This window comes from Phaenicophaeus curvirostris, chromosome 2, assembly GCF_032191515.1.
Source record: "Phaenicophaeus curvirostris isolate KB17595 chromosome 2, BPBGC_Pcur_1.0, whole genome shotgun sequence".
Classification (NCBI taxonomy): Eukaryota; Metazoa; Chordata; class Aves; order Cuculiformes; family Cuculidae; genus Phaenicophaeus; species Phaenicophaeus curvirostris.
This window is the reverse complement of record NC_091393.1, coordinates 72931582-72958797: the sequence shown is the minus strand read 5'-3', so window position 1 is coordinate 72958797 and position 27216 is coordinate 72931582. Positions and strand designations below refer to the sequence as shown.

General features: G+C 38.1%; 2 protein-coding genes across 4 annotated transcripts in view; one reads left to right on the top strand and one right to left on the bottom strand.

Annotated features, from left to right (window-relative positions):
- The window catches only part of GPATCH11 (G-patch domain containing 11), an 8713-nt gene extending 934 nt beyond the window's left edge, over nt 1-7779 (top strand). Inside the window, exons 3-10 of the mRNA XM_069852488.1 lie at nt 45-271; nt 1157-1198; nt 1278-1398; nt 2096-2186; nt 3165-3269; nt 4045-4126; nt 4610-4695; nt 7451-7779. Coding sequence (XP_069708589.1) covers nt 45-271; nt 1157-1198; nt 1278-1398; nt 2096-2186; nt 3165-3269; nt 4045-4126; nt 4610-4665 — 724 coding nt within the window. The 3' untranslated portion in view covers nt 4666-4695; nt 7451-7779. The remainder of the gene's footprint in view (nt 1-44; nt 272-1156; nt 1199-1277; nt 1399-2095; nt 2187-3164; nt 3270-4044; nt 4127-4609; nt 4696-7450) is intronic.
- EIF2AK2 (eukaryotic translation initiation factor 2 alpha kinase 2) lies at nt 7377-27216 on the bottom strand. 3 transcript variants are annotated; one of them, XM_069852481.1, is made up of 17 exons: nt 27198-27216; nt 24273-24399; nt 21549-21663; nt 20525-20694; nt 19592-19718; nt 19463-19507; nt 17836-17918; nt 16290-16377; nt 15809-15843; nt 15509-15643; nt 14956-15075; nt 13678-13785; nt 11863-12055; nt 10186-10311; nt 9543-9638; nt 7609-7671; nt 7377-7526 (listed from the first exon to the last, which is right to left on the bottom strand). In XM_069852481.1, exons 2-17 carry the CDS (start codon nt 24374-24376, stop codon nt 7377-7379), a joined length of 1758 nt encoding a protein of 585 aa, XP_069708582.1. In that variant the 5' UTR covers nt 24377-24399; nt 27198-27216. The 3 variants fall into 3 exon arrangements, with proteins under 3 accessions (XP_069708582.1, XP_069708584.1, XP_069708583.1); XM_069852483.1 differs by lacking the exon at nt 19463-19507 and having other exon boundaries at nt 16290-16374; XM_069852482.1 differs by lacking the exons at nt 19463-19507; nt 27198-27216.

Here is a 27216-nt window from a genome sequence, read left to right as displayed (position 1 = left end):
AACCCACCAAGGTGCTAATACTTACTGGAATTATTAATGCTTAGACAGGATGTAAGGCCAGGCTTGCCCATGGTGAGGCGGGTGAAGGAAGCTATTCAGAAAGAAGAGAAGCAAAAGGAAGCCAATGAGAAGAACAGACAAAAGAGTATAAAAGAAGAAGAAAAAGAGAGACGTGACTTGGTATTGAAAAGTGCATTGGGCAATGAGAACAAAGGCTTTGCTTTGCTCCAGAAGATGGGCTACAAGAGCGGCCAGGCCCTTGGCAAGAGTGGTAAGCTTGTCACTGTCTGGAATTGTGTGCCTATGCTAAGGTGTGCCTTTGTATTTTACAGACTGCAGCTGCTGCTTCATTTACAGACAGGGTCAGTAGGCTCTGAGAGCCCTAGCATTCCCAAACTGTCAGTGTGTAGTGGCAGAAGAAAACATGAGAACAAATCGCTATAAACTATAATAGAAGTGGTATGGACTATTGAGAGAAGAGGGAAGCAGCAGTGCTTGCTGCTTAGTAAATCTGTTTGTCTACAGGAATTGCAGTAAGATTGGTTTGATGGCCTTGTAAAGCTAATAACATTCTAAAAACTGTCGGCCTCCCTGTTTGAATTTATAGTTAGATTGCAAAAAAGAGATGGTGTACGCTTTTCTACCCTTATGAAGCCTTAATAGGGGAAGTAAAATCAATTAAACAGAGCATGGCAGTAAAACAAAGCTGTCCTGCCAGTTCAGTGTGTCTCTAGCAGACAATCAGTAAATGAACTGGCCCAAACAGATTTTTTTTTAAAATTCTTTATCTTTGCCACCTTGTAAGGTTCCAGAATGAAAAATATTACAGAAGGCTGTAACAAAGCAGTCTGCATCACAGATATGTTATGCCTGTCAAATCAAGACCATTATGTTTCAGTTGGGTTGTGTCCTGAAAAAAGTATACAGCTATCTAGCAGACAGGCCAAAAAAAGAGAGGGAGTTCACGTTCAGCTGGGTTGTTTGTAATGCACTGAACGTACATTGATTTGGGATTTTTTTTAAGTTCCAAGCAACAAAACTACAAGATGACATACATATTTGATAGCAAAAGCAGTTTGCCTGCTTGAATATACTGCATGAATCATAGTTTGGGAAAGACCCTATTTGTTAAATTGGCCTATTTTTTCTCTCATAGGAGAAGGCATTGTTGAACCTATCCCTCTGAACATTAAAACAGGTTTGTAATACTTCCTAATTTACTTGGGTGGATGTCAGAGCTTCTCAGCTGCTTACATTCATCTTTTGAACTTACATAGGCAGAAGTGGGCTTGGTCATGAGGAATTAAAAAAGCGAAAAGCTGAAGAAAAACTGGAAAACTATAGACAAAAACTCCATACAAAAAAACAAGCAAATGAACAAGCTGCAGATCAGTTCAGGTAAAATGATGTAGCTGCTATTCCAGGCAGTGTTGAAACAACTATTCTTTCTATGCTTTAAGTTTGGTGGTTATTTTAATGTGGTACTATTTTTAAATGTTGTTCGAGTGAGCGGTTCTAAAGGAAAAGAATAATGTAATGCCTAAAGTGTGTGCTACATCATTTACTTTTGTAAATGTTAGTAAAGCAAACAACATAGATACTAAATCTTCTCAAAGCACTTTCAACTTTTTAAATCAGAGAACCACGTAATCTTTCTTAATATAAAAAACACAGATAATCCTGCAGGGTTTTAAATGGTTTTAAAAACCGGGGTTTTTTTTTTATTCTATGTTTTACTGTTTTTATTTTCTCCCAATTTCTGTTTTGTATGTGGAGAACAAAAGCGTAGGGAAGGCTGAATCTTTTGCAGATGTTTAAGTGAACCACTTTTTTCATGTCTTACAAAAACCTGGTGAAGAAACAGTATTCAGTGTAGTGTCATTAAAAAATCTGGTTTGAAGGTATAATTCCCAATAAATTTGTGTGTGCTCACACAGAAATAATGTCAGAAGGATTTCTTAACTTCAGTGTTGTCATGGTCTGAGAGAACTGGTAGAGCTAGAATCTTAGCTTTTTTGTTTTAAAAAAGCTGTTGACTGTAATGCATCTCGCTGTTTATCTACTTGCATTGTAGCTATCTACTTTCTCTTAACAGAATAAGATTAAAAAACAAACAAGAAGAACGGAAGATGGAAGGGGACCTTCGAAAAAGCCAGAGGGCCTGCCAGCAGTTAGATACGCAAAAAGTGAGACCTGTATCTTTGGGAGCTGGAAGGAAGACTTGTAGGTTAGAGATACAGGCTATAAAGTAGCAGTTCAGTTCTAGATAATTAGCCTGAAATTTTGATGTGCTGCAACACTTCATTTTTTTTTCAAAATTTTTTAAAGTATCTGTTTGCACCATTTAGGTATTTGAAGTTGTACACCAGCCTCATGGGTACCTTATATCTCGTATATAAAGACCTGTGTTAATTTGTGTTGTCAGAGCTCACCTGGTTTTGCTCTTGCATTCTTGTTACTTTTGAGCTGTCCGGATGTCTTTCGGTGGCCAGTGTTGGACTGTCCTAAATAACGGTGCTGTTTGCCTCAAGTGAGAGAGCAACAGCATCACAGAATGGCTGAAGTTAGCAGGGACTCTGTAGGTCACCCTTGTCCAACCCTCCCATTCAAACAGGAGCTCCTAAAGCAGGTTTGGATCTGGCCCATGTCCAGACAGCTGTTCAGTATCTCAAGGACAGGGATCATCACTGAAGGAATCGGCAGATTCACCACAGCAGCATTTAAACAAAAATGAACAAACAGGCAAAAAAAAACCAAAACAAAACCAAGTACCTTTCACCTGCAAGGAATAACACAGGCAATAGCAGTGAACTACTATAAATGTAGTAGTTGATAAAATACCTTGGGACAGCATGTCTTCAGCCGATAAAAAAGGGTATTTGTTCACAGCCTTGGTGTAAGATTATGTTCCTATGTAGCCTTACACATACTAAACATGGGTGGCCTAGAAATTAATGTTAGCATGCATTTACTAGTTTTTGAGAAAGTGAGTAATCCTTCGTAGGGACCAGTGTATCTAGTTTCCTAATAGTAATTCTTGGTTGTACTGTACAGGAAAGTTTTAAAACCTAACTTCTCACCTATTAGAAATTGGTTCTATCCAGCATTTTATAAGAAAACCTAGAAAGGCAGAGGATTTTCATTTTCGTCCTTTGTTATTTAAGGGTATTGATGTTCCCAAGGAGACTTGGTTTTGGCTGACATCTGAAGAGGAAGACAAAGAGGATGAGGAAGGCAAGGAAGATGAATGCACTAGCTCAGACTTAAGCGTAAGCTCTGCAATTAAATTAATGGCTTGACTCAGAATTGTATTTAATATTCCTTTAAAAAAGTATGCATGTGTAAAGGATATATGTATATATGCCATTTTTCAAGTTATAGTGAATGGCCCCTTTGCAATCTTAGAGCAGTCATTTTTACAGCAGTTATATGATAAAATATAATATATTAAACAACCAGTTTCTTGCTTATCTGTTTTCAAGCTGATCTTTGGAAAAAGTGGACCAGAAATTAAATTCTAAACATTTTTGTCTTAGTCAAAACATGCAAGATCAAAGTTATTTGCTTCTGAGTTTTAAATTTGGATGCCTCATCTCATGCCTTAGGCTGAATTTTAGAATTACTGGGTAATTTCTGAAGACGCATCACAGATTATCTTCACATGGACACTGGATATTCGCATTTTCTGAGAACTTGATTACACAGCTCTTGTTAGCCTTATGTGTTTGATTTACAGAGATTAGGTGTGAAAAAAAAATTGTATACTTGAAATAAGGTAGCAAGGCAATATTTTTATCTTTCTCTTCAGTGCAGGTTTCTTAGCTGGAAAGAAGGATGAGCAGATAAGTCATTAACTTTCCAGAGATCATGAATTCCTGTGCTGTATGCTACAAATTTGGGAAACTTCATACCTTATTGAACTACAGTATTGTATAGCTTTTCCATAGCAAAAGGTCAAACCATCTGTTGTACAAAGTTATTAGCTCAGACTGGTTTATGTCATGTGCGCTCCAGGTCATGGCATACCTGTACGTATATCTCTAGGTATCAGAAAAACTACACATCCTGACTGCCTATCTGAGAGAAGAACATTTCTATTGCATTTGGTGTGGAACAACCTATGAAGGTGAGAGTAAACCTGTCTTGCGTTTTACTTTGCTTGTGCAGCTAGACTTAAAGGGTAAAATATATCCTTTATGTTTCTCTTCCTGCAGTCTTGAAAGCCTGTATAGTAAATAGTTCTTACAGGCTGCTGTTTTTTGCACAAAGCTTTGTAAGTTTTGAATATAAACCAGTTATAAAAAAACCAAACAGCTCACAAACAGCTGTTATGGCATTTAGTTGAATTGATATTCATAGTACTTTTGTCTCAAGGAAACAAAATCAGATATTAAAACTAGCAAGACAGTTAAAGTACTATGCAGTTTCGCTGTGCCAAAGAGGGTAGATTTTGTGTTCACTGTTTTAAAACAAAATTTGGATTTGTAACTTGCAAACCACCTTGAATTCTATTTTATCTGCTTTACGTGAATTATTCAGATAATTCTCGCCATTTTATTATTCCTCTTGTAAGCTGGAATTACTCACTTTTTCTCTGCTTATCCTGTAGACTCTGAAGATTTATCTTCAAACTGCCCTGGAGACAGTGCTGCAGATCATGACTAAAGCCTTTCTAGAAGAAGGAGTCCTAAATAAGTACGTATAGTTAATATCTTTTAGAAGGTTTGGAGCTTTGCCATTCACACCAAAGTATGCAGAAGAACAGTTAATTGACAGGTTAAACTTGCATTTCTGAAGCATCTTGTGGATTTTTTTTGCATTAAAATTTTGCATTTATATTTGAACTACTCTAATTGAGAGGCAAGTTAAGCCTTCCACAGTCTTTGGTTATGCCCTGCCCAACTGGACAAGGTCAGCTGATAATAAAATTCATATTTGAGTAACAGAATAAATATCAGCTAGTTACTCTAGTGTCTATTGTGTTAAACAGGGTTGTTTTTTTTTTTCATCTTTACAGAGACGACTAAATGTCAGACTTTTCTTCTTTACTATCTTAGACCTGATTGGGGGAGGGGAGGGAAGCTGGGAAAAACTTGTGAAAAACATTACAGTGATGTTAACTTGAACCAATATTCTGTGTATTTAAAGGTCCCTATTTTGCATAATTAAGTAGCACCAGTTCTTGTTGTAATTTGGCTTTTATATATATTTAAAAATACATTTTAATAGACCTTTTATTTTTAGGGAACTGCAGTTGCTACTGCAAAATGGTCATTAATAGAAATTACTGCTAAAGTATACAAATACTACAAAAAAAGTATCAAAAACTACTGGGACAGGCTCAGTATTATGTAACGGTAATTGTATTATGTATGCTCTGCCCAAGAACTGTAAAGGATATTTGGCCAAAATATGTCACACATCAATACTCATATGAGTAGTTTCATGGGTAATAGGAAATGTAACTAGTGGTATTTTGTCTGTGTCCAGATATCATTTCTCCCAGATCTTGACCACTGCAAAGAAATACTAATTAGTCTGGAATACTGAAATGCTCAATGTATTTGTAATTCATGATAAGGAGAAAAAAACAAGTTCAGGTAGGCCTTCCAAAAGGATGTAAAATCTTGCTTAGGAACAAATACTTGCAGCAAATCGGCAATAATTTCCATAAGAATATAAAAAATAACTATGCATTCATTTATATTTTTCCTTTAAACCAAATGCCTGCTTTTCACCCATTTAACATTTCAGAAAAATCATACTTCACTACACATAATATCCATTTTTCTTAGAAATCTCTGCTTATTTGCCTTTATGGACTGACATGGACTCCATGGCAATGGATAGTTTGGATAGCAATAGAATCATACAATCATAAAATCATAGAATAACCAGCTTGGAAGAGACCCACCGGATCATCAAGTCCAACCATTCCTATCAAACACTAAACCATGCCCCTTAGCACCTCATCCACCCGTGCCTTAAACACCTCCAGGGAAGGTGACTTAACCACCTTCCTGGGCAGCCTGTTCCAGTGCCCAATGACCCTTTCGGTGAAGAATTTTTTCCTAATGTCCAGCCTAAACCTCCCCTGGCAGAGCTTGAGGCCATTCCCTCTTGTCCTGTCCCCCGTCACTTGGGAGAAGAGGCCAGCACCCTCCTCTCTACAACGTCCTTTCAGGTAGTTGTAGAGAGCAATGAGGTCACCCCTCAGCCTCCTCTTCTCCAGGCTAAACAACCCCAGCTCTCTCAGCCGTTCCTCATAAGGCCTGTTCTCCAGCCTCTTCACCAGCTTCGTTGCTCTTTTCTGGACTCGCTCCAGAGCCTCAAGAAGATACAGCTCAAAGAAAAGCACCTAAAATACTAATAACATGCCTGTCTTTTCTTAGTGCTCCTCACCACCACACACACAATTCTTCCAGTCCAGGCAAATCTGAACTCTTTGAAGTAAAAGACAAACTGCTGTTATCTTTTGTGAGTCTGACAGTAAGGCTGTCCTTGTGCACTTATTAAGGGATAGGCATGCCTCATTATTATAATAAGGGATTAAAATCTAGCATTGTGGGAGGTAATCTTCAAGGTGCTCTTACAGCCCAGGATTTCAAATGGAGGAAACTCCAGAGAATTTTGCTATATTAAGAGCACCGTAAGTGTTCCCTTCAGGAAAAAAAAAAAAAAAAAAAAGCCATAAGCTAACATTCTCAAAACTTTGAAGTAAATCTAAAGTAGATTTCCTAGAAGCTGAATGCTTAACATTCCTTGAGAATTTAAAAGCATATATTTTCGCGTAAAGCACCGAAAGTGCTAGGTGTTCAACAGATGTGTAGAGATAAAAGTTCACCTTAAAGAACTGAAATTTAGTGAAGACTAACCCACACCTATTCCTAGTATCTTTTCTGCCAAAATTAGTCCTGATATTAATGGGTGCATTCTAGTAATTATAAAAAACATCACTGATTTGAGAAAAATTTGAGTCACATAATACAAGTCAGCACCTCTTCCATGGAAAGCAGTAGATAATCTTGACTAATAAAGGATGCAGCATATATTAAGAGCAAGCAGACAGGGATTTGCCACAGGCCAGTTAGCACCACAGCAACTTAGTCTTCTGGGAGACAAAGACTAGGTTCCTGAACTTATTGTACAATATAGTTCAGCTAGCACACAACCTGTGTTTGCAGGTAGAAATCACAAGTGATTGCTCGCAGAAGTACACCATCCTTGTCTGTAGCTAATGGATGCAAATGGTGATGTGATCCTTTTGGCTAACAAGTTCCACATTGGCAGAAAGGCAAAACGTCAAGGAAAAGACATATCCTAAGTCTTGCTGTTGCTTCTGACACTTATTGTTATTTTGTCACCTTCAACAGACATCAAATGCTGGATTGATGTGCAGGGTCTGAAAAACTTTTAAAAGGAGTCTTAAGTGAGTTCTTTTTATCAACAGACATCAAATGAAGAATTTCAGATGCAGGCAATCTTCCTGAAGAGTTTTTTGAAAGCATCTTTTTTATCATAGCTGCCTGCAAAAAAGAAATTAAATGTCAATAAATTATTTTTAATGACTGAATAAACTAACTGAAATAATGTGTTAAAATCCCATACCTCAGCTGGAAATTGGTTGATGAAGCTCTTTGGAAATTTACTTTCTCTAACATCATGCCATATCTGAAATGCATAAGAGACAACAGTTTCAGTGTGTTTTCATTGATCATTTTTTGCGTCCTACTTCATGACCCAAATAATTTACCAAAGTAGTTAGGAAAATACAAATCTGCAAAAAGGTAAGGCCTCAAAAAGAAAGTAACTATAAACAGTTGGGAAGTTTCTTCCATTTAGTTGTATTTTTTATTGGTTTTATACTCTTTTCATTAACTGTTGTCCCTTTTTAAGCTTAGAAGCTTCACAGTCTACAATGATGTGTTTGTTTCATCAATCCTATATCTCAGAACCATTATCCTTCTTTCCTTAATTTTAAGGTAGTGGTTTTATATACTCTTGCTCCATTAAAAATAATGCAAGCTGACTAAATTTCCTGCTTGACTGTATTTCCTACTGACTATTTCCTACTGCAAGCCAGGCAGGTGTGCTTCCTCCCTTTTACCTTGTTCAATACCACACACTTGTTTCTGTGTTACTGCAGAAAATGCTATGTGGAGTTCAAAGCATCTAACATATAGAGGATTTGTAATTATATGCTTTCAGAAACTGTTTCGGGGCAACAGCTATTTTTTCCCACATGATGAAGCTTTCTGGGTAAACAGAGAACTCCACATGATTCAGTTTGCTGTTAACTAGTGTAATGTGCGCTTGAAGATGACAGTCACATTCTTGCACACATAGCATCTTGCATCATTAGTTAGTCTTATGGCTGCTATAGCCTGGCTTAGCAAGCCTTTATAACCATTATCCAGTAAAACAACATCTCCCATGAACTTAAAGCTTTTTCTCTACTCTTCAGCAATACCTGACCCTACCTGCTGGTGCTCATCAGCTGAACCAGTTACTCAGATGATAAGCTTCATTTTTGCCTGATGCTCTTCATGCTGCACTAAGTGGTTTTTGGTTTTTTTTTAAGATGATGGAGCATCTGACCATCCTAGGACTCCACATCCACATGACTTCCTCATCTCCCTACAGATAACAGGTTTTTATGCTTTAAGGAAACAAGACTAAATAATTAGTCCTGCCCTTCTGACTGTAAACACTGTGGATGCATTTAGGCTGTCAGCTGTGAGCACAAGATGTCTTAGAAAATACTACAAGGTAGCTAAACAGAGCCAGGATGAACCTCAGAGTCGAGCAGACACAATGGTATCATTTTCTTATATTGGCAAAGGACCAAGGGAATAGAGTTCCAGTAGTTTCTTGTGCCAGCCACCATGCACACCTATCTTACAGTTACTTTAGACAAGGTACTCAGCAGCTGTATCACTGTTCTACAGTTATATAGGTTAAGCCATATGAACCATTACCCTAATAATATGTAAAGTACTAAGAAAAAGCAAATGACACATAAAAGATACCTTTTCAAAAAAAGCTAAAGTAATGTCTTTTCCAATTAAGACTAAACACTCCAAATCACTTTTGTTTCCATTTTGGAAAGCTGCAAGTGTTTTGGCTTGAAAGAAACTTTGTCCTTGCTCCACTATGCAGTGAAGATGAGACTGTGGCAGAGACAGAACTCTCCTGTTCATAATTTTTATTTTCTAATATTAGAAAAGTATTCTCTTCAAATACCCTGAACAAACAAATAGATTTACAGAAACTTGAACAATTTTTGCTAGACATTATTCTTTATGCACTTAGGCTTTAATGTGTATGTATGTCGGTAGGACATGAGTGAAATAAGACCACTAATATTTCTTTTCTTCAGTTATTACATTTCCACCAAGGTGTGAGGACTTCTTTGCCTTACAGAAATTAATCAAGGGGAAAATGTAAATGGAGACAATACAATATCATCAATCAGCATGTGATATCAGCAGAAATGCAAAACAACGGCAATGAGACATTTCTTAAAAAAACAGATTACATACCTTACTTTTTTCGTGACGACTGCATGGATAAAGAATTTCAAACCAAATTAATCCCAGAGCATAAATATCTACTTCCTTTCCATATTTGTCCCCAGACTACAAAGATTAGAACAAGAACAACACAGGAGTCAAATCCAACTGAACAGCACTTCTTAAAGCAAAATTTGAAGTCAGTAGCAATTTTCCACACCAGGGCTACCAGAAGCAGCCCTACTTGACCATCTTATTAGTTGTTAACCTTTTCTGTTACAGACCTATTAAATAATGATTGTTATGTCACATTAAACATACTGAAATTAAGACCTCTGCGGACCTATGCAGATAAGGCATGCTAATATCTCTTTTCTCAAATTGTGAAACAAATAAAAGGACTCAAATTCCACAGTTGGCAGAGGTTCTAAATTCAAAGTGAACTATGTGGCTGGCAGCCTGGTCTTGCAAGAGCATTGCTTACAGCATGCAGTGTCAGACACTGTAGGTTAGCACAGGGAAATAAACACACAGACAGCTTCCAGAATATAATTACCCTTGTATACAGTCATACTAGGGAACTCAGGCAACTTGGTTTAGGATTGAGAGCTTTCATTGCTGAGTTTATAATGCAAATCTAGTTACAGAGACCATAATATAGCAGAATAATTACCTGTTCTGGTGCCATGTATGATTCCGTTCCTTTGTTCTTACTCAGAGTCCCATATGCCAGAGAAGTCACAAGACCGAAGTCGCCTATTTTTATTTTATTTTCACGTGATATGAATATATTCTGAGGCTAGATATGTATTTTAAAAAAAATAATCACCATATCACCAAAGTTTATCATCAAGCATAATCAGCCACAGAAGTGCTCCCCAGAAAATTTGTTAATTGTTCCCAGAAATTACCATTAAGAAACTGGTAGTGTGAGAAACAGAAAAAAGTTCAACTGATTTTTAAAAACACAAGCAGAATTTGAAGTATTAAACATGCCACAGTAACTGCAAGGTTTATTTTCCCGCTAGCTCAGTCATAACTGCATCATGCTTTAATGTTCTTTAAATACATTGTGCATGTAACATTTCATATCCAGAAGTGCTTTTAGGCCTGGGATTTGATACACTTGGGCAAAGCATTTAGGCTCAATTCCACTCAAATCATAGCTTCTCGTAGGCACAGAAGGATTATCTGTACTAAGACAGTTGGGGAGTTGACAGAGGATCAAAGTAGGGAGAAAACTTCCTAAATTCAAGTGCAGGAAAGCTAGCAATAGGGCCTGGCAGCAGGTTACAGCCAGATGCCATGGATAAAAGAGCTAAGAATTAATGGGTGAGGAGAGAAGACACTTAGGTGCCTTTTCCCCAGGCATCTAGGGAAAATACTGAGTGTATATTTGGGGTTCATTCCAGTAATGGAGTAATAAGCCTGAGAGAAAATCTCTAGAAGATATGAATGTATCTGTCCATACGACAAAATTCTATGAGTGGGCAGTGAACAGGATCTGGAACCATGAATGCAAAATGCAAGAAGATTTCAGTCTCTATCTCAAGAAGTCCATAAACTTCAGGTTACTAGAAGATTTAGTGGACGGGAATATGCATCAAGGACAGCATCACTGTGTCATCTTTCTAAGGTGTCTGGAAATGGCTGCTATGTGAAAACAGTGTCCTGCCTCAACATTTAATGTGACCCACTACAGCTACTTTTAGGAACACCACCATGGTAATGACTTCTACAAAGAAAGTAATTTAAAACTCTTAAGCAACATTATAGCTGGCATTTGAAGCCCTGAAGGCCTGCAACTTTGTCCTTTATAATTTTTATATCAAAATGAAATCTTTTTATGATTGCGCACTTGTAGAGACTGAAATTCTATATTAAACAAGTAACATTCAAATATTTGTATGGATACGTGATGCAAGAGCAACTACAGTACGTTGTTATCAGTCAGTGTTTATTGGGATATATGAACTGTCCCTTTACAATATGACAAGAGCAAACTTCCTGGGCTCAACTTTTTACTTTCTTTCTTTCCTTCAATTCTTTTATCAAATGAAGTTATTTTTTCTTTTCCAATAGGCAGTCTTGTGACCCAGTAACACATAATACACTGAAAATGTCTGTTACCTGATGACTACTGATTTTTTTTAACTACTGCTTTCTGAGATCTTTCAGTTTACCTCCTGATTTTAGGATGAAGTCCAGCCTACCACTGAAAAAAAATCACTAGCAATATCACAAGAAGCACACTACTAGGGTACCTAATAGACTATACAAAGACTAAAACAATTTAATATTTTCTGAAGTTCCAATAAGTACTATTTTTTTTATTACCTATCCTACTTACCTTGAGGTCTCGATGTATTAAGTCTGCAGAATGAATATATTCCACTCCTTTCAGTATCTGTAAATATTTGGTTTGCGCCATTTCGTGATACTTTCTGGTTTCTCTCTTCTTTTCAATCCAATTTTCCAATGTCCCTTGTTCACAGAATTCCATTGTGATGAAAAGACAGTGAATTTTTTCCTCTGACTTCTTCCTGCAAAAGAAAATTATACACCATATTGAAATTGTCAAGATATAATTCTTCCCAAGCCATCAGTGATTCTCAGGTTTCTCTTAAAAGGTTAAAAAACCTTTCTGATTATTATTATTATTATTTATTATTATTATTATTATTATTATTATTATTATTATTATTATTATTATTATTATTGGAGTTAACCAAAACTATGTTTGCAAGTCCCTTGACTTTAAAAAAGTTCCCAGACAAATTTGTACTAGAGATAAATAGAACTGCAGAACAAAGAATCCCTGCTCAGTTGCTACTTACCCCTGGAATATTCCTAATGGTTTGCTTGCTTCCTTGTTCACACTGAACATTTTATGAGTGCCCAAATTCTGCTCCCCTCATACGGCATGTCTATACAGGAAGAAATAGCACCCTCCCTGGCTACCATCTTTCCCTCTAGGAACTGCTGAAAGTCCTTGGCAGATATTCTCTATTCTGCTCAACAAACACATTAGCCTCCCTCCCCTACCCAGAATGATCATTCTTTCAGACTGTCCCTTCAAGAAGGTTGTGCAGTGACTATCTTTGATATCAGTCTGTGAGACAGAGAACCCTTTCTGAGAGCTGGAAATACATTCATCCACCCAACATCGTCATGCTTTCAAAAATGTTCCTGCACCATCAGCCCATAGAATAGGCTGAGGCTGCAGATGGTGAGGGGAGGACAAAACGAAGTAAAGGAGGGACCACTTTTTCCTACTTGCACTGTGTGATCCAAGTGCCCTGGAATAAAGCCGCTTGAGGCACTGAAAGAACAAGCATTAAGTGTCTCAGGATTCTCTGTAGCCTTCAGGGCAGGGCACTGAGTAGAATTTCAGGCTGGTACCTCATATTTGAGGGCTTTTTTAAATGTCTTTTATTCAGTAACTCTTCAATATAAAATGCATGTGATATCGAGACTCTGAAATATTAATGTTTGGGGTTTGATACCAGATATTTTCCCCCATTTTACTCCTTACTTACTAAGCACACTGGACAAATATCATACCACAGAAGCTGTGAAAAGTTAATAACCTATCTTATGAGTAAAACTTGTCACTATATTCCCAGAAGTCTTAGTGTTGAAAGACTACCTCTAAATGAAAGAGCATTTGATTTTGTATTTCTGCTCTCAGCAACAAAACCATTTTCAGGCATCATGGTGAAAATGCTAACTTAGGGAACTAATTAAATCTATGACAGCTACTGGCTGACGAGTACTTAGTACAAAAGGGAACTTCCCATCAGGAATTTAGCAGCCAACAGCCAGATGATTTTTTAGCTACTGTTGGTAATTCTTGTCCTAGATTTTGAATTCTGTGTTCTTGCACTTCTCTATAGATTCAGCATGTTCTATATATTGAGAGGAGAAAATAAAATGACATAATTTATCCTATTCATAAAGGGAAAAAAGATATAAATATACTTAATTATATATGACCTGCTACTGAAAATTACTGTGGTTATTTTGCTAACCACAAGCATGTAAGTAGGAGTATACATTTATATTTATATAATGAGTTATAACCAATCATCAGTCTTTATTCTTAGAACACAAAATTCACCGTGGCAAACAAATCTGTGAGTGCAAACTACTGTCTTATAGATACCTTGAGTCTGGGTATGTTACATAGTCATCCCCTTCCCAGCTAAAATAATAGCGCACTATATTTTCATGGTCAAGTTTTGCAAGTTGTTCTACTTCACGATTTGCCTTCCTATTTGGAGGGTAGAGAAAAAAGAAAGTGAAAACTAAATGGTATTTCCCTATAAAAAAATAATACTAAGTTAAATAAAATACATGATATCAAGTAGCAGCATGCAGATAGTTTTACATTCATTTAGCAAAAGAACGTAACATTCTCTTTCATATAGGTTCAGAAATGTAGCTACAAATTCTTTCATCTGCCCAGTTATTGAAAGTGGAAAAATGTTTAAACCGTATTAGAAATTAAAGCCTCACTCAAAAAAAAGCTGAAAAAAAAGCAGATAGTTGCAATGCATAGTTCCATTAGGTGGTCAAACACAGCGTAGCAAACACCTGTGTTTTCTTTTCACTTCTGTGAAGATCCTTTACATATAAAGAAGTCAGTGTATGTACTCGTGAAGAACTATTTTTAAATTTGGCCAGCATTTGTTGTAACTTTGCCCAAGGGAAGTTAAGTTCAAACCCATCAGAAGACCAGCAGTCTTTATTTGAAGAGTCAGTGGAATGTTTTTTAACATTGTTCTCAGGATTGCATACAAATTAAAACAACATATATTGGAGACAAATACAAGTATTTGAAGGGCAGTTACACAATGTAAACAACAAGTATCTCCAACAACTTGTAATTTTTCAGCTAGATTACCTAAAATAAATTCAAGTTTTTCAGCTGCTGATCAAATACTCCAGTAGGTACTGGTTACAGAAAATTACATTTTAAAAAAGATTAATATCATAATTCTCTGTTGAGTTTTATTTATTCTCACATGGGTCATATGTAAAGCATTTTCCAATCACAAATTACTATTTTGCCTAACGCCTATATGCATTACTGATATGAACATTTTTTGTGTATTCTTAATCAGCATGTTTTCTTCCAACACATTTTACAATATTAATAACCAGAGCGCTACTGTGTTCAGGGAAAGTAGAACTTAACCAATCTACTTTTTTACAGCTGCATCTGAAATTATTCCAGAGCATGCAAAAATTAACAAAATTGTATGCCATTTTCAGCTTCACTTACAAATAAAGAAAACTACTTACCATAAAGAATGGAAAGTTAATAATGAAAATTGCTTAAATACTCCTAGGATTATTAAAGAGACAAAACAAAGTACTAAAATCTTGATTAAGGTTGTAGTAAAAATAACCCAAACAGAAGTATATATATAGTACGTACATTGTGAAGCAAACTCGTTTGACTGCATAGGTTCTGTCAGCATTCTTTGCTACTGCTTTGAAAACGTTCCCGAAAGCACCTTCACCAATAATCTCTATATTTCTAAAACTCTCAAGAAATCTTAAAAAAAAAAAAAAAAGTATAAATGTATATAGCTTAAATATATGTAAAATTAAAGATACAAATCCAGACAGTTCTAATACATGTGCTGAAATATCATTCTACAGGGATGACTGAGCACTTAGACAGGTCCAAATTGTAGAAGATTTAAAAAAACAAGGGCAAGTGACCCTTGAAAGCACATAAGGGTAATTACCCTCACATCATCACACAAAGGACTTTCGGTTGTAAGCATTAAATATCATTGCATGTCAGTTGCTATACTACACTTGAAATTTCCAGAGGAAAAAAAATGTCAAGCACCTGGGTTTTTTGAAAGTTATTTTTACAGCAGTGGTTTTTTCACATTATTTATAAATAAACAAACACATATAGAGCACCACATACTGTAATTGCCAGACAGATCCCACTTAAAGAAAAAAGAAATCCTTACCTTTCATTCACAGTGTATGGACTTTCATTTTCCTCCCTGGTATCTGTGTTCAAATCTGGCAAACTGTCATCTGAATCTGACATCTTTTTTTTCTCTCCCCTGTTTCCAGCATTACCAAAATTAGCTGCCAATTTTCTTTAACAAGGAGAAAAGCAAAACTTATAATGAGCCATTTTCCTAGTATGTGACAAGAGAAAAGAAATGTACCTCCCAATAGCAACATTTCTTTGCTAGATATAGAAACACTGAAGTGGTTTGCAATAGATTATGGGAGATGGCAAGCTAGAAATAAACACATACCTTCTACCTTTCAGGGCAGAACTTTGTGTGTTTCTCTACAAGAAAAAGTAAAAAAAAAAGCCTAATTGAGGTATCCGGAAAATTTTCACTGTAATTACTTTAAAATGTGCCTGAGAACGTAACTAGGAATTGTCTACAAATGTGTTCATACCTTATATAGACAATGTAATAAGAAGCTATATCTTAGCTTAAAATTTTTCACTATGTATAACATCATCATCCTTCCTACTGAATAATACAAGCTTAGTTTGAGCCCCTGTCTTGGGAGTACTGCCCATTTGGTCAACAGTTCATGAATTGGGTCTACAGAAGTAAATGACTAATGGTTAACAGTAAGAAAACACTGAATATTCTTAGAAAAATGCACATATGTTTTCTAGCAATTTGTGGATAAAGGAGCAATCTGATGCAACACTGACAAGAAGCTTGCTTTATTCAGGGTCTAAAATGTAATTGTGAGGAAGACTTATTTTCATATTACCAAAGAAGGCGAAGGCTTTGCACATACTAGCATTTCTTTCTTTTTTTCTAGCAACGTTTCAGCTGAGTCTTCAAAGCAATTACTGCTGCTGTTGAAAAAATAATAGACTAGTTTTAGGTGAAAGTAACACAATCATAAATAAAATTATTACCACAAGAAAAAAGGAAGCATAAAACAAATACAGTTTTAAAAAGCAAAACCTAACAAAGCAATAACAGTCATGACTGATTTAAACTACAAAACTTCATGCTGCAGAGATAATAAAACAATAACATTTTGTAACATACTACTCTATGATATGATATATGAAATTGTGTGTGTATATATATGATGTAATACATATTCTATTATATCCTTTAATTAAATAGTTTAAATACAGAGGTTTATTTCAATACAGAGCAGCCACCCCTAGCACTGTATGTATCAGCTTGTTTACATTCACACAAAGAAGAAGTGATAGTGACACTACAGTCAAATTAACTGCTGGACACAAAAGGCTTGACCTAGAGTTCCCAAATCATAGAATCATAGAATCATAGAATAACCAGGTTGGAAGAGACCCACCGGATCATCGAGTCCAACCATTCCTATCAAACACTAAACCATGCCCCTTAGCACCTCATCCACCCATGCCTTAAACACCTCCAGGGAAGGTGACTCAACCACCTTCCTGGGCAGCCTGTTCCAGTGCCCAAAGACCCTTTCTGTGAAGAATTTTTTCCTAATGTCCAGCCTAAACCTCCCCTGGCGGAGCTTGAGGCCATTCCCTCTTGGCCTGTCCCCCGTCACTTGGGAGAAGAGGCCAGCACCCTCCTCTCTACAACCTCCTTTCAGGTAGTTATAGAGAGCAATGAGGTCTCCCCTCAGCCTCCTCTTCTCCAGGCTAAACAACCCCAGGTCTCTCAGCCGCTCCTCGCAAGACCTGCTCTCCAGCCCCCTCACCAGCTTTGTTGCTCTTCTCTGGACTCATTCCAGAGCCTCAACATCCTTCTTGTGGTGAGGGGCCCAGAACTGAACACAATATTCGAGGAGCGCCAATGAAACTTTATGCATGTTCATTTTCTTTCACTAAGCAAATTTTCACTTTGGTGGAAGTGAAGAATTATGGAGAGTGGAAAAGAAAAAAAATACAGAAGAAAGCAGAATGCGGAGCACAAAAAACTGAAATTGAATTATATTGAGTTCACAGGAGTGTCACAATACGAAAATTAGTGTTAAATAGGTGTGAAACAATGCAGCTGAATTGGGTAGATTATTCCATTTGCATCACAGTAAAAATGCTTCTGAAAGAAGATCTCGGGGCAAAATAGAAATCCATTGGAAAGCTCTAAAATCATCATAAGGTAACCTGTAAGGACTCAAATAGTTGTACATTCTTTTATTGTACAAATTTTGTTGCACAAATTTTCCTCTGAAGTCTAATAAGTATAACCTCAAAGTACTGCAGTAGAGAAACTATGACAGATTTTATTTAGAACCAGATCACATGACCCTCTAAAATTAGTATGTACATTTTGTTATAACATTATCTGTGAACCCAACTTACTCTGAGTCAGACTGAATTGGTGCTTGAGAGAAATTACTATGTTCGCTAAATGTAAAATTGTCGTTAGATTTTTCACTTCCCATCTGAAAAAAACCAAAACAAAACAAACAAGAATTGTTAACATGATCATATAAAAAAATCCCTAGTGCAAAACATGCCATTCAAAGAGAGGGGAAGGAAGATTACAAGGTCCTAAGTGGAAGCTGTTAACTGCACTGAACATTCAAAAACCTGCAAAACAAAGGTATCTGCCTAACTTCCATCAAGAGGAGTGAAACACAGTAGCCTGTCATGGTGTTTTCCCTACTCATATTGAGACTATATAGACATGTTTGCAGAGGTCAAGTCTGAGATCTATTAAAAATCTAGGTAAGAGTAACAGTTCTTAAAAGCATGTGTTTTCATTGTTCACTGCATATGCAATTGTCTGTGTGGAGAATGAGATACATGTAGGCTTTGGTGTATGTAATCAGCAGAGCTGAAAATCTGTCTGCACAAAAAGACATTCAATGTCTTCAGTGTGAAAACCATGCAAAACATGGATTACTAAATCAGGATCAACTAAAAAAATTAACACTAAATATTTAGTAGAGGTTCTTCCCACCCACTCCTTTTTCCCCTCTATGTCATAAGAGCATCAATGTAATATTAAAAGCAACACTGGCAATTGTTGCAGACCATAACCTGAGAAAAAGTGAAAAAAAAAATTATGGGTTTACATCTTGATGGTAGCCAACAAGCAAAACCCATTTCTAAAATTCAAGTGTACTGGAATTTTACTGCTTTTTTGCTAGTTCTATTTTGTTTGTTACACAGACATTACTGGGCATTAATAAAAATTAAAACCAAACCAAAGCAACCCACTCCAAATTTAGAATAATTGCTACAGAGGTTCTGCTTGAGGTAATACATTTCAGACTTCCAGATGAAAATGCAAAGCCCCATGTGTTTGCGACACAGAACAGTGTTAAGGAAGGATCCCAGGGCTACAACAGGCCATTAATTACATGGTTAACAAAACAACAATAAAAGAAGCTTTTAAAATTCACTGTACACAGCCAAATAATAGAAGAAAGAACTTTAAGTAAAAATAATTATTTCCTCCCTCATACTGCCTTCCTTCCCTTTGAACTACACTTTGTTTAAGTTAGTTCATATGTACTATTCTGTGCATTTCAGAAGTGGGCTTGGATCACTATTAGAATTCTGATCATTTTTTTTGTACATATGGAAATACAATTGCCAACATGAAGACAACAGCTCTGCTCTCCAGAGGATGGGATTAGCAATTGCTTTATTAGACCCTGCCTTGGAACACTGCAGCAAGCAAGTCCTCTTGATTCTCACTCCTGATTTTGTCTTTCTCACATTTCATAATAGATTCTTGATCCAATAGAAGGCAGTAAGAGATTTCTGTTGACACCACTTCATACGGGAGACAACCGGTATATTAGAGTAGTCAATATTCAGAAGTTTTTAACATATGTGCATCCTGGACTGACAACACATCAGACCATATTCTGAAATACACAGGTATCAAAAGTGAGATTTTTTTTTAATCCAGCGACTGAATTCAGAAACACAATATAAATTTTACCAACAGAATCCTGTAGCCCAACTAACCTACCAAAATAAGGACTGCTTTCCTTTTAAGTGGAATCCATGGAATATGCTTGTAAGTACAATAAGGAAATCTGTTCAAAGATTGAAAATACAAGAATCAAGCTGCTGTCTTAAGGCTAAATACAGTACATACTGTTAGAGAGCCTTCCTCATCTAGCTTCTCATACGCCTGTTTTGCAGCAGCTTGTTTTGCAGCAGCTACAGAAGGTCCAGTGCCAATTCCATACACAGTGCCACTAATTACACAGTGACAAGAAAACCTGTAAAACACAACAGGAAATGAAGTCGTATATCCCATATGACAAGTTTTAACTTGATGATTCTAAACACCACAGTCAATTGACATTATAGAATGGAAATCTGAAATATACATATTCAGGGCAATACATCCAATATATGTTTAATCTAATTAGTAATGGTAGATAACTAATTTGACATGCCTTCAAGATAACCAGTTTACAGAAAGTGAATATTTAGCACTTTGTAAGACAGAGCTCCTCAAAGCATCACATCATATGCACCCGCAATCACAAAGAACTTAGTTTAGATTTTAAAACAGCTGATTTGCAGGGGAAGAGAGGAGTTTTCCAGTAGTTATCGGCAAGAGAGTTAAAATATGTAGATATTCTTTATCATAATTCAGCTGTCCTTAACTAGAACGTCTCTACGACTCACCAGCTGCAATGCGTACAGAAGGGGACACAAACAGGTTCTCCTTGGCACTTGGTTTCTAAGAGTCTCCAAAATACATGCCAAGAGGCTGACAAAGGAGCCAAAGCTACGACCAAGGTAACTGCCAATTTGTCAACACTGTCTACCATTTTATATCACCACGCTATCTCTTCTCCTGGCTAAACAAACTCAATCTTCTTAGCCTTTCCTCCTATGCTGTATCCTCCAACTCCTTAGCCACCTTAATGGCCCTCCACTGGATTCTCTCCAGACTACTTCCAAATTTTTATTTTATTTCTGAAGATTCATACAACACTACTCAGGGTAACTAATGATGGTGTTCGTAAATACAAAGAAGTATTAAGAGCAAGTATGAAGACAAGGCACATCTTACATGGGAGTATGGGCACCTCCAGCACACTGTTTCTTAGAATAGTGAACTAATCTTCGCGTCCTTTGTGAAAACATATTTAGTCGGCTGACATAGTCATTGTCTGGTACAGGTGGTAAGGTCACTGGACTTGTCACTAATTCTGCAGCTTGCATGTTTGAAGGACTCTCTAGCTATAAAACAAACAAAACAGGTAACTTAAAATCTTAAGCTTAATAAATAGATTAAGATAAAAAGTGTACAAGGTGTAACACAGCTGCAAAGTTTGTCAGCATTTCAAAAGAAATCCCAGTTTTGCGTTAACAGAGTCAAGTACAAGAGAGGAAAGCAGGACTTTTCAGCTGTCCCATAATTAAGCAGCATTAATAATATATTAGCAAACATGCTAATAGTGGTGACACAGTAAAAAGCACATGGAGACACATAAGGACAGGTTTCACTCAAAAGGGGCTAAGAAGCATTCAGAGTCAAAACCAAAAAGAATGTCTGCCACAAAATGCATGACAGAAAATATAGGAGCAAAATTCAAATCTAAACTAAATCAAGGAAGGATAAAGATTATAGAATCAACTATATCATAAAGAATATGACAAAGAAAGAAAGATTAACCAGGTAAAGTGCAAGTAAGCAATTTTATGAGCAGAGTGACAACAAATACACTGAATGTTTTGAAGGCATCAAATTATTAAACAGTTGTTAAGATTAAAAAGGAGCACTGTCTACTCTGGATATATCAAGGCAGCTTGACAAAGGCAAATACATTCCCGCATCCTCCTATAACAGCAGAGGAGGAAGCACTTTCAATATTACATACCAACTCTGTAGTAGAACAATAAGGAAAATAGTTCAGTGGTAAAAAGGAGAAAAGTACTGAATAGGCTAGAACAAAGACAACTTTAATAGATTATTAGAAGCTCTTCCAAATTAAAGAGAACAATCATATTGTTGGCGAATTTTAGAGATTCATCTTCAACCTTTACTAGCAAAAAAAATAGTAATAATTAATTAAATCCTACAGTTCACTCACCTGTTTCTCAATCATTTCCCAGGTTTTTTTTGCTGCTTCTGCTCTTGCTTCCTTCTTATTTTTACCAGTGCCTGTACCATATTCTACAGCATCTATTTTAACCACAACTGTGAACCTGCAATGAATAAAACATTGTTACACTTTATCTCAATATACTTAATAACCATTGTAGATCCAACTTCCTTTTTTGCAAAGCACTGCAAGTTATCTGTGAGGGTATTTAAGTGTTCATATGTTTTTATTATATCCAACTCCTGATTATCGTAATTCTTTAGTAGAAATATTTTTAAATGTTTCCTCCCTACTCACAAGCACATGTACTTCATTATTTCTAACAGTATTTTTAAATGCTTAACTGCTTTTAAAAAACAAAGTTATTTAAATTTTTAAAAGCAAAAGAATGCATGAGGTCAGCATTGTAACACTCAAGGTTGTGAAGCCCTAACACCAGGACATGTCTCAGCGCTGCAAAACTATATGGAAAGGAAAGATTAGCTAATCTTGATTTTACAGTTCTATACCTGACACAATATGACACTCACCTTTGATACATTGCTAAATAAACAATTGCTAAATTCAGCAAGTGAAAGAAATGTGTCTGATGCTTCATGAAAGATGATTTTAAAGGCAGTCCCTCCAAAAAAAGCCCAAGTCCTGCCCTTCCACACTCAACCGCTGATCCCTTCTCCCTCTACTGTACAACTGTAGATGGACTTAACTTTCCGTATAGCAAAAACATGAGTCAGAGCAGGGAACTGATGCAGCTCAGGACTGACTGGCTGGGTTGGACTTAACTTTCTTCATGGCAGCTGGTATGATGCTATGTTGTGTATTTGGGGATAAAACCACATTGGTAATACAATGTTTTATCTACTGATGAGCAGTGTTTGCAGAGCATCAAAGCCTTTTCTTTTACCCCACTCTGGCCTCCCAGCGAGTAGGCTGGGAGGGAGTGCAAAGCTGGGAAGGGACAAAATCAGGAAAGCTGGCCAGTGGGATATTCCATGCCATATAGTGTCACATTCAGCAATAAAAGCTGGGGGGGAAAGGAAGAAGAGGGGACATTTGGGGTTACAATCTTTGTCTTCCCAAGTAACTACCATACATGATGAAGCCCTGCTTTCCTGGAAACGGTGAAACATATGCCTGCCAATGGGAAGTAATGAACTCCTTATTTTGTTTTGGTTGCACATACAGCTTTGCTTCACTTATTAAACTGCCTTTATCTTGATCCACAAGTTTTTCTCCCTTGCCCCCTTCTGATTCTCTCCCTTGTTCCACTGCGGGGAAGTGAGCGAGCAGCTGGCTGGGGGCTTCACTGCCAACTGGGGTCAACCCACCATAATGAACTAATAATACATGGTTGGTTTTCAGCCAAATCAGTTCTTACCCAGATCCAACTTGTCCTGCAGCTGCAAAATCCCTAATGTTTCTGCTACTGCCTTTGCACAAAAGGCAACAGAGGAGAAATCAACAACTAGATTTCTGCTTTTAGCAGCAGCATAGACTTGCATCAAGGTAAAGTGACCATTATTATTAACCTCAGGGTATGGCAGTATTTCAAACTGCAGCAGAGCACGCGGATACTCAAGTTCATACTAACCAAGATAGGCTCATACAAATAAACAGTCTAGGAATAACACCATAAGTTTCTCTGTGGGACAATTTGTCTCATATTGTGGAATGACTTCAGGAATTCACTTCTTTCATTATTCCAACTTCACTCTCCACTTCTCATTAATGGAACGTTTGAGTAGAAAACAATGCAGATGCAGAATAGTGCTTGCAGTCATTGTGTAAGCAAGCATTAATGAGAGATCTTAAGGAGGTGAACAGTAAGGCAAGGCCGTCTGCCACATGCCACATACTCTACTTGCAGGAAACTGCATACAAAAAAAAGCATGAAAGAAAGATCATTCTTTGGAAAGGGTTTCTCTGCAAACCCATATCTAAGCGCTGAACACTACTCACATTCAGCTTTGACTTTGCCTCCAAAATTTACCATTTAAGCATCCTGAGGAAATCTGCACTCTGAATCTCAATAACTCATGAGTTAGATCTGAGTTGAGGATTATCTGAATGAGTGTTACATGAGTTGGTCCCAAATGTATAGTCATGCTTATTCACCACAGACCCCAAGTTAGTAACTACTGCTCAGATTTGACAGGTTTAGGCAGGACTGGCCTGGTTGTCCCCATGATGCATTCCCAGCCCAAGAAAGCTCACAGTCATTTAGGACTGAGCCAGCCTGGGCTCTTCACCATCTTACATTACATTCAGCACTGACCCTGCCAGACATTGTAGTGGAAGTAGCTACAGCACCAAAACCAGAAGAGGTCAGGAGGTGTCTCTGCATCATGCCTCAGACAACTGCAGGAGGACTTATGAGATGGGACACAACAAAGAAGAGCTAGGGAGCCAGCTCAGGACCAGCAGTGGCCAGTGCAAACTGTTAGCAGAAAGGGCACTAAGAAAAAACTTCAGAAGGGCACCAAAAGAGGTTTATAGCACTCATCACTGTAGCCAGACACTATATATGGTTTTCTCCTCAAACTCTATCACATTACATCCTCCCCACCCACCTACCTCTCAGTTTATGGCTCCAACCAGCTTTCCTGCCACATATACACTTTCATCAAATTAACTTTTACAACTATAAACTTTACCAAGTCCATTCACTGCAGGAAGAGTCCTAATGATTATTGATATGCACAGTGAACTTACTCAGGATCATGAGATGGGCCAGTCATCTTGACATCAGCATAAACCAGTGTCAATTTCTGCTTTTGACAGTATTGGTTGAGCAGCTTCATACACTCACGTTCCATTTTTGCACAATCTCAAAAAGGTTCTGCAAAGCAACATGAAAAGTCATGTCTGTTCCTCCAGGCAGAATATTGAGACAGCCTCTAATCCTGGCAGACCTCGGCCATGATATAAAACAGCAAACCAGTGCCAGTAAAATAAAATTCACAGAAAACTGTAATAAACAGGTTATTCAGCGCTTTGGCTTGAATAAAGGAAGTGGGAGGGAGGTCAATGGGGGTGAAGATCCAAATGTATCAGTCCCGATCGCTGTACCTGAGTTTAGGCCAAATGCTTAAGTCATGGGGTGGAATGTCTTCTTTCTTTGGTGGCGCCAGCACACCTGTTCTGCAGTTCTGCTTGCCCCCCACCCCCGTCTTCGAGATGTGGCAAGACCTCCCCCCAACACGTGCTGATGGGGAACAGGAGCAACAACTTTTCCCGCCCAAATGTGGCTGATTTTGTGCCAAAAAGAAATGTATAAAAGGGATGGGAAGCCTGGACCCGGGGAGCCTGGACCCGGGGAGCCACCGGGTAGATGCAGCTTTGCCCCAGCCACGTTTCCAGCGCCGTGTACCTTGCCTTGCTTTGCTGACTTTATTCCACAATAAATGAGATACTTTAAACTCTCGGAATTTTAGTTTCCAGAGTGTGCTTATAACAAAACTAATCATAGAATCACAGAACCACTAGGTTGGAAAGGACCCAGTGGATCATCGAGTCCAACCATTCCCATCAATCACTAAACCATGCCCCTCAGTGCCTCGACCACTCGTCTTTTAAACACCTCCAGGGAAGGTGACTCAACCACCCCCCTGGCAGCCTCTGCCAGTGCCCAATGACCCTTTCCATGAAAATTTTTTTTCTGATGTCAAGCCTGAACCTCCCCTGGCAGAGCTCGAGGCCATTTCCTCTTGTCCTGTCCCCTGTCACCTGGGAGAAGAAACCAGCTCCCTCCTCTCCACAACCTCCTCCCAATTTCTAATTCAAGCGGTCGATCTGTGATTAGTTCTGAAGAGCCACTTAGAAAGCAGAGAAGGGAATCTAGCGATCAGAGCTTTCTTGGCAGAAAAAGGCTCAATTAATTCCCCAAATCCTGCGCGAAGCAAGCCGTAGCGCTTCCCCGTACAGATTTACAACCGACTCTTTGGCGGACAGACACGGACAGACGGACACAGACACACACACACGGTCCCGAAGCGCGGGCTGCGGCACGTACCGGGCCGCGCGGCTCCCTCGGCGTCCCGGCAGCCGCGGCGCAGGAGCAGCGCGCCCAGGCACCGCCCCGGTTTCTTTTCCCACAGTGCGACACCCCGGTTGGAAGCGAAACCGAAACCCCGGGAGATGCTTGGCTAAGGTATCGCGTCTCGAAGATGCCCGGTACTGTTACCCTTTCCTTCTACAACACGCGCACCGCAGCTCATCTCCGGGAGAGCAGGGGCGCCCCCAGCTTTTCCCAAAGGCATCCCAGTATTTTTTCCCTCTCCGACTCGACACTCGTATCCTTTACAAAGTGTGACAGAGTTAATTACAGCTCCAAATGGGCTTGGTGTTCATCTGCAATGGTCTCAACCTCAGCAACCTCCCAAAGAAATTAATCCCAAATGATAGGTATGGTTTTGGGCATGTCCAAAAAGTATTTCCTATAATACATTTTGAGTTTTGCCAGTGACCAATGAACCTTTCCGTGAAAAATTTTTCTCTGATGTCCAGCCTGAAGCTCCCCTGGTATAGGTTAAGGCCATTCCCTCTTGTCCTGTCCCCTGTCACTTGGGAGAAGAGGCTAGCTCCCTCCTCTCCACAACCTCCTTTCAGGTAGCTGTAGAGAGCAATGAGGTCTCCTCTCAGCCTCCTCTTCTCCAGGCTAAACAGCCCCAGCTCCCTCAGCCACGCCTCATAAGACTCGTTCTCCAGCCCCTTTGCCAGCTTCGTTGCTCTTCTCTGGACTCGCTCCAGAGCCTCAACATCCTTCTTGTGGTGAGGGGCCCAGAACTGAACACAGTATTCGAGGTGGAGTCTCACCAGTTCTCATCCCTTAAACACCTTCTCTACTTTTCCAGTTCTTTAAATGAGTTGATCAGTAAGCACAAGTCATTCCAGAAGAAGCTGCACCACAGATTAAGGAAAAAATTAAGGAGAAAAAAAAATCAACATAGTTTTGGAGCTTTTTTACATGTTTTTTCATCATGTTCCTCCTGTATGGAGAATAGCTGATTTTTACAAAGGTGATTTTCCGCTTTTTAGAGATGACACTGAAATGCACATACAGAATTTAGAAAAGTTAAAAAGGAAAAAAAAATTGTAACTTAAGTGTTTTTCCTTCCAGTATAGATTGTCTGCATTTACCAGAACTGAACATTGTTAGCCAATCCATTCAACCTGCTTGGATCTCTTTAAACTTCACACAGTTCTGTTCTAGTCTCAGCCAACACATAACTTTCTCCAACACAGAACAATTTCTCATCTTTCATTGTTTAATCCTAAATTAAACTTAAAATACATTATGGGATCGCTGAACATTAAGGCACTTCATAGTAAATCTCTTATTGAAATAAAGAAAAAAATCAGCCATCAAATTAATAATATATTCTGGAGAAGCAGGAAAGAAAATAAATCTCCAAGATCAGTTTCCAGAGGCTATAAGTATGGATCAGATGTGTCTCACTGTGCACTCAACATCTACTCCTGATCTTCCAGATACATAACCTATTGCACTGTGCTTTGATTCCCATCCCCTGCAAGATCTCTCTCCAGCAGAAACCAGCCAGCTGTAGCAGAGAGAAAGAAAATAGCAGTAAGCTTTAGGTCTCAACCTTAGCATAAGGAAGTGACTTGGGCACTTACCGGCACCCAGGAAGTACAC

Bases quoted from the DNA above. Each gene is read 5' to 3' on its own strand.
- EIF2AK2 (XM_069852481.1), bottom strand. From the start codon at position 24,376: ATGGAACGTGAGTGTATGAAGCTGCTCAACCAATACTGTCAAAAGCAG. The intron at 20,695-21,548 runs GTGAGTGAACTG...TTTGTTTTATAG, and splicing joins GGGAAATGATTGAGAAACAG to CTAGAGAGTCCTTCAAACAT. The intron at 7,672-9,542 runs GTATGTAATCTG...TATGCATTTCAG, and splicing joins GTCGTCACGAAAAAAGTAAG to ATATGGCATGATGTTAGAGA.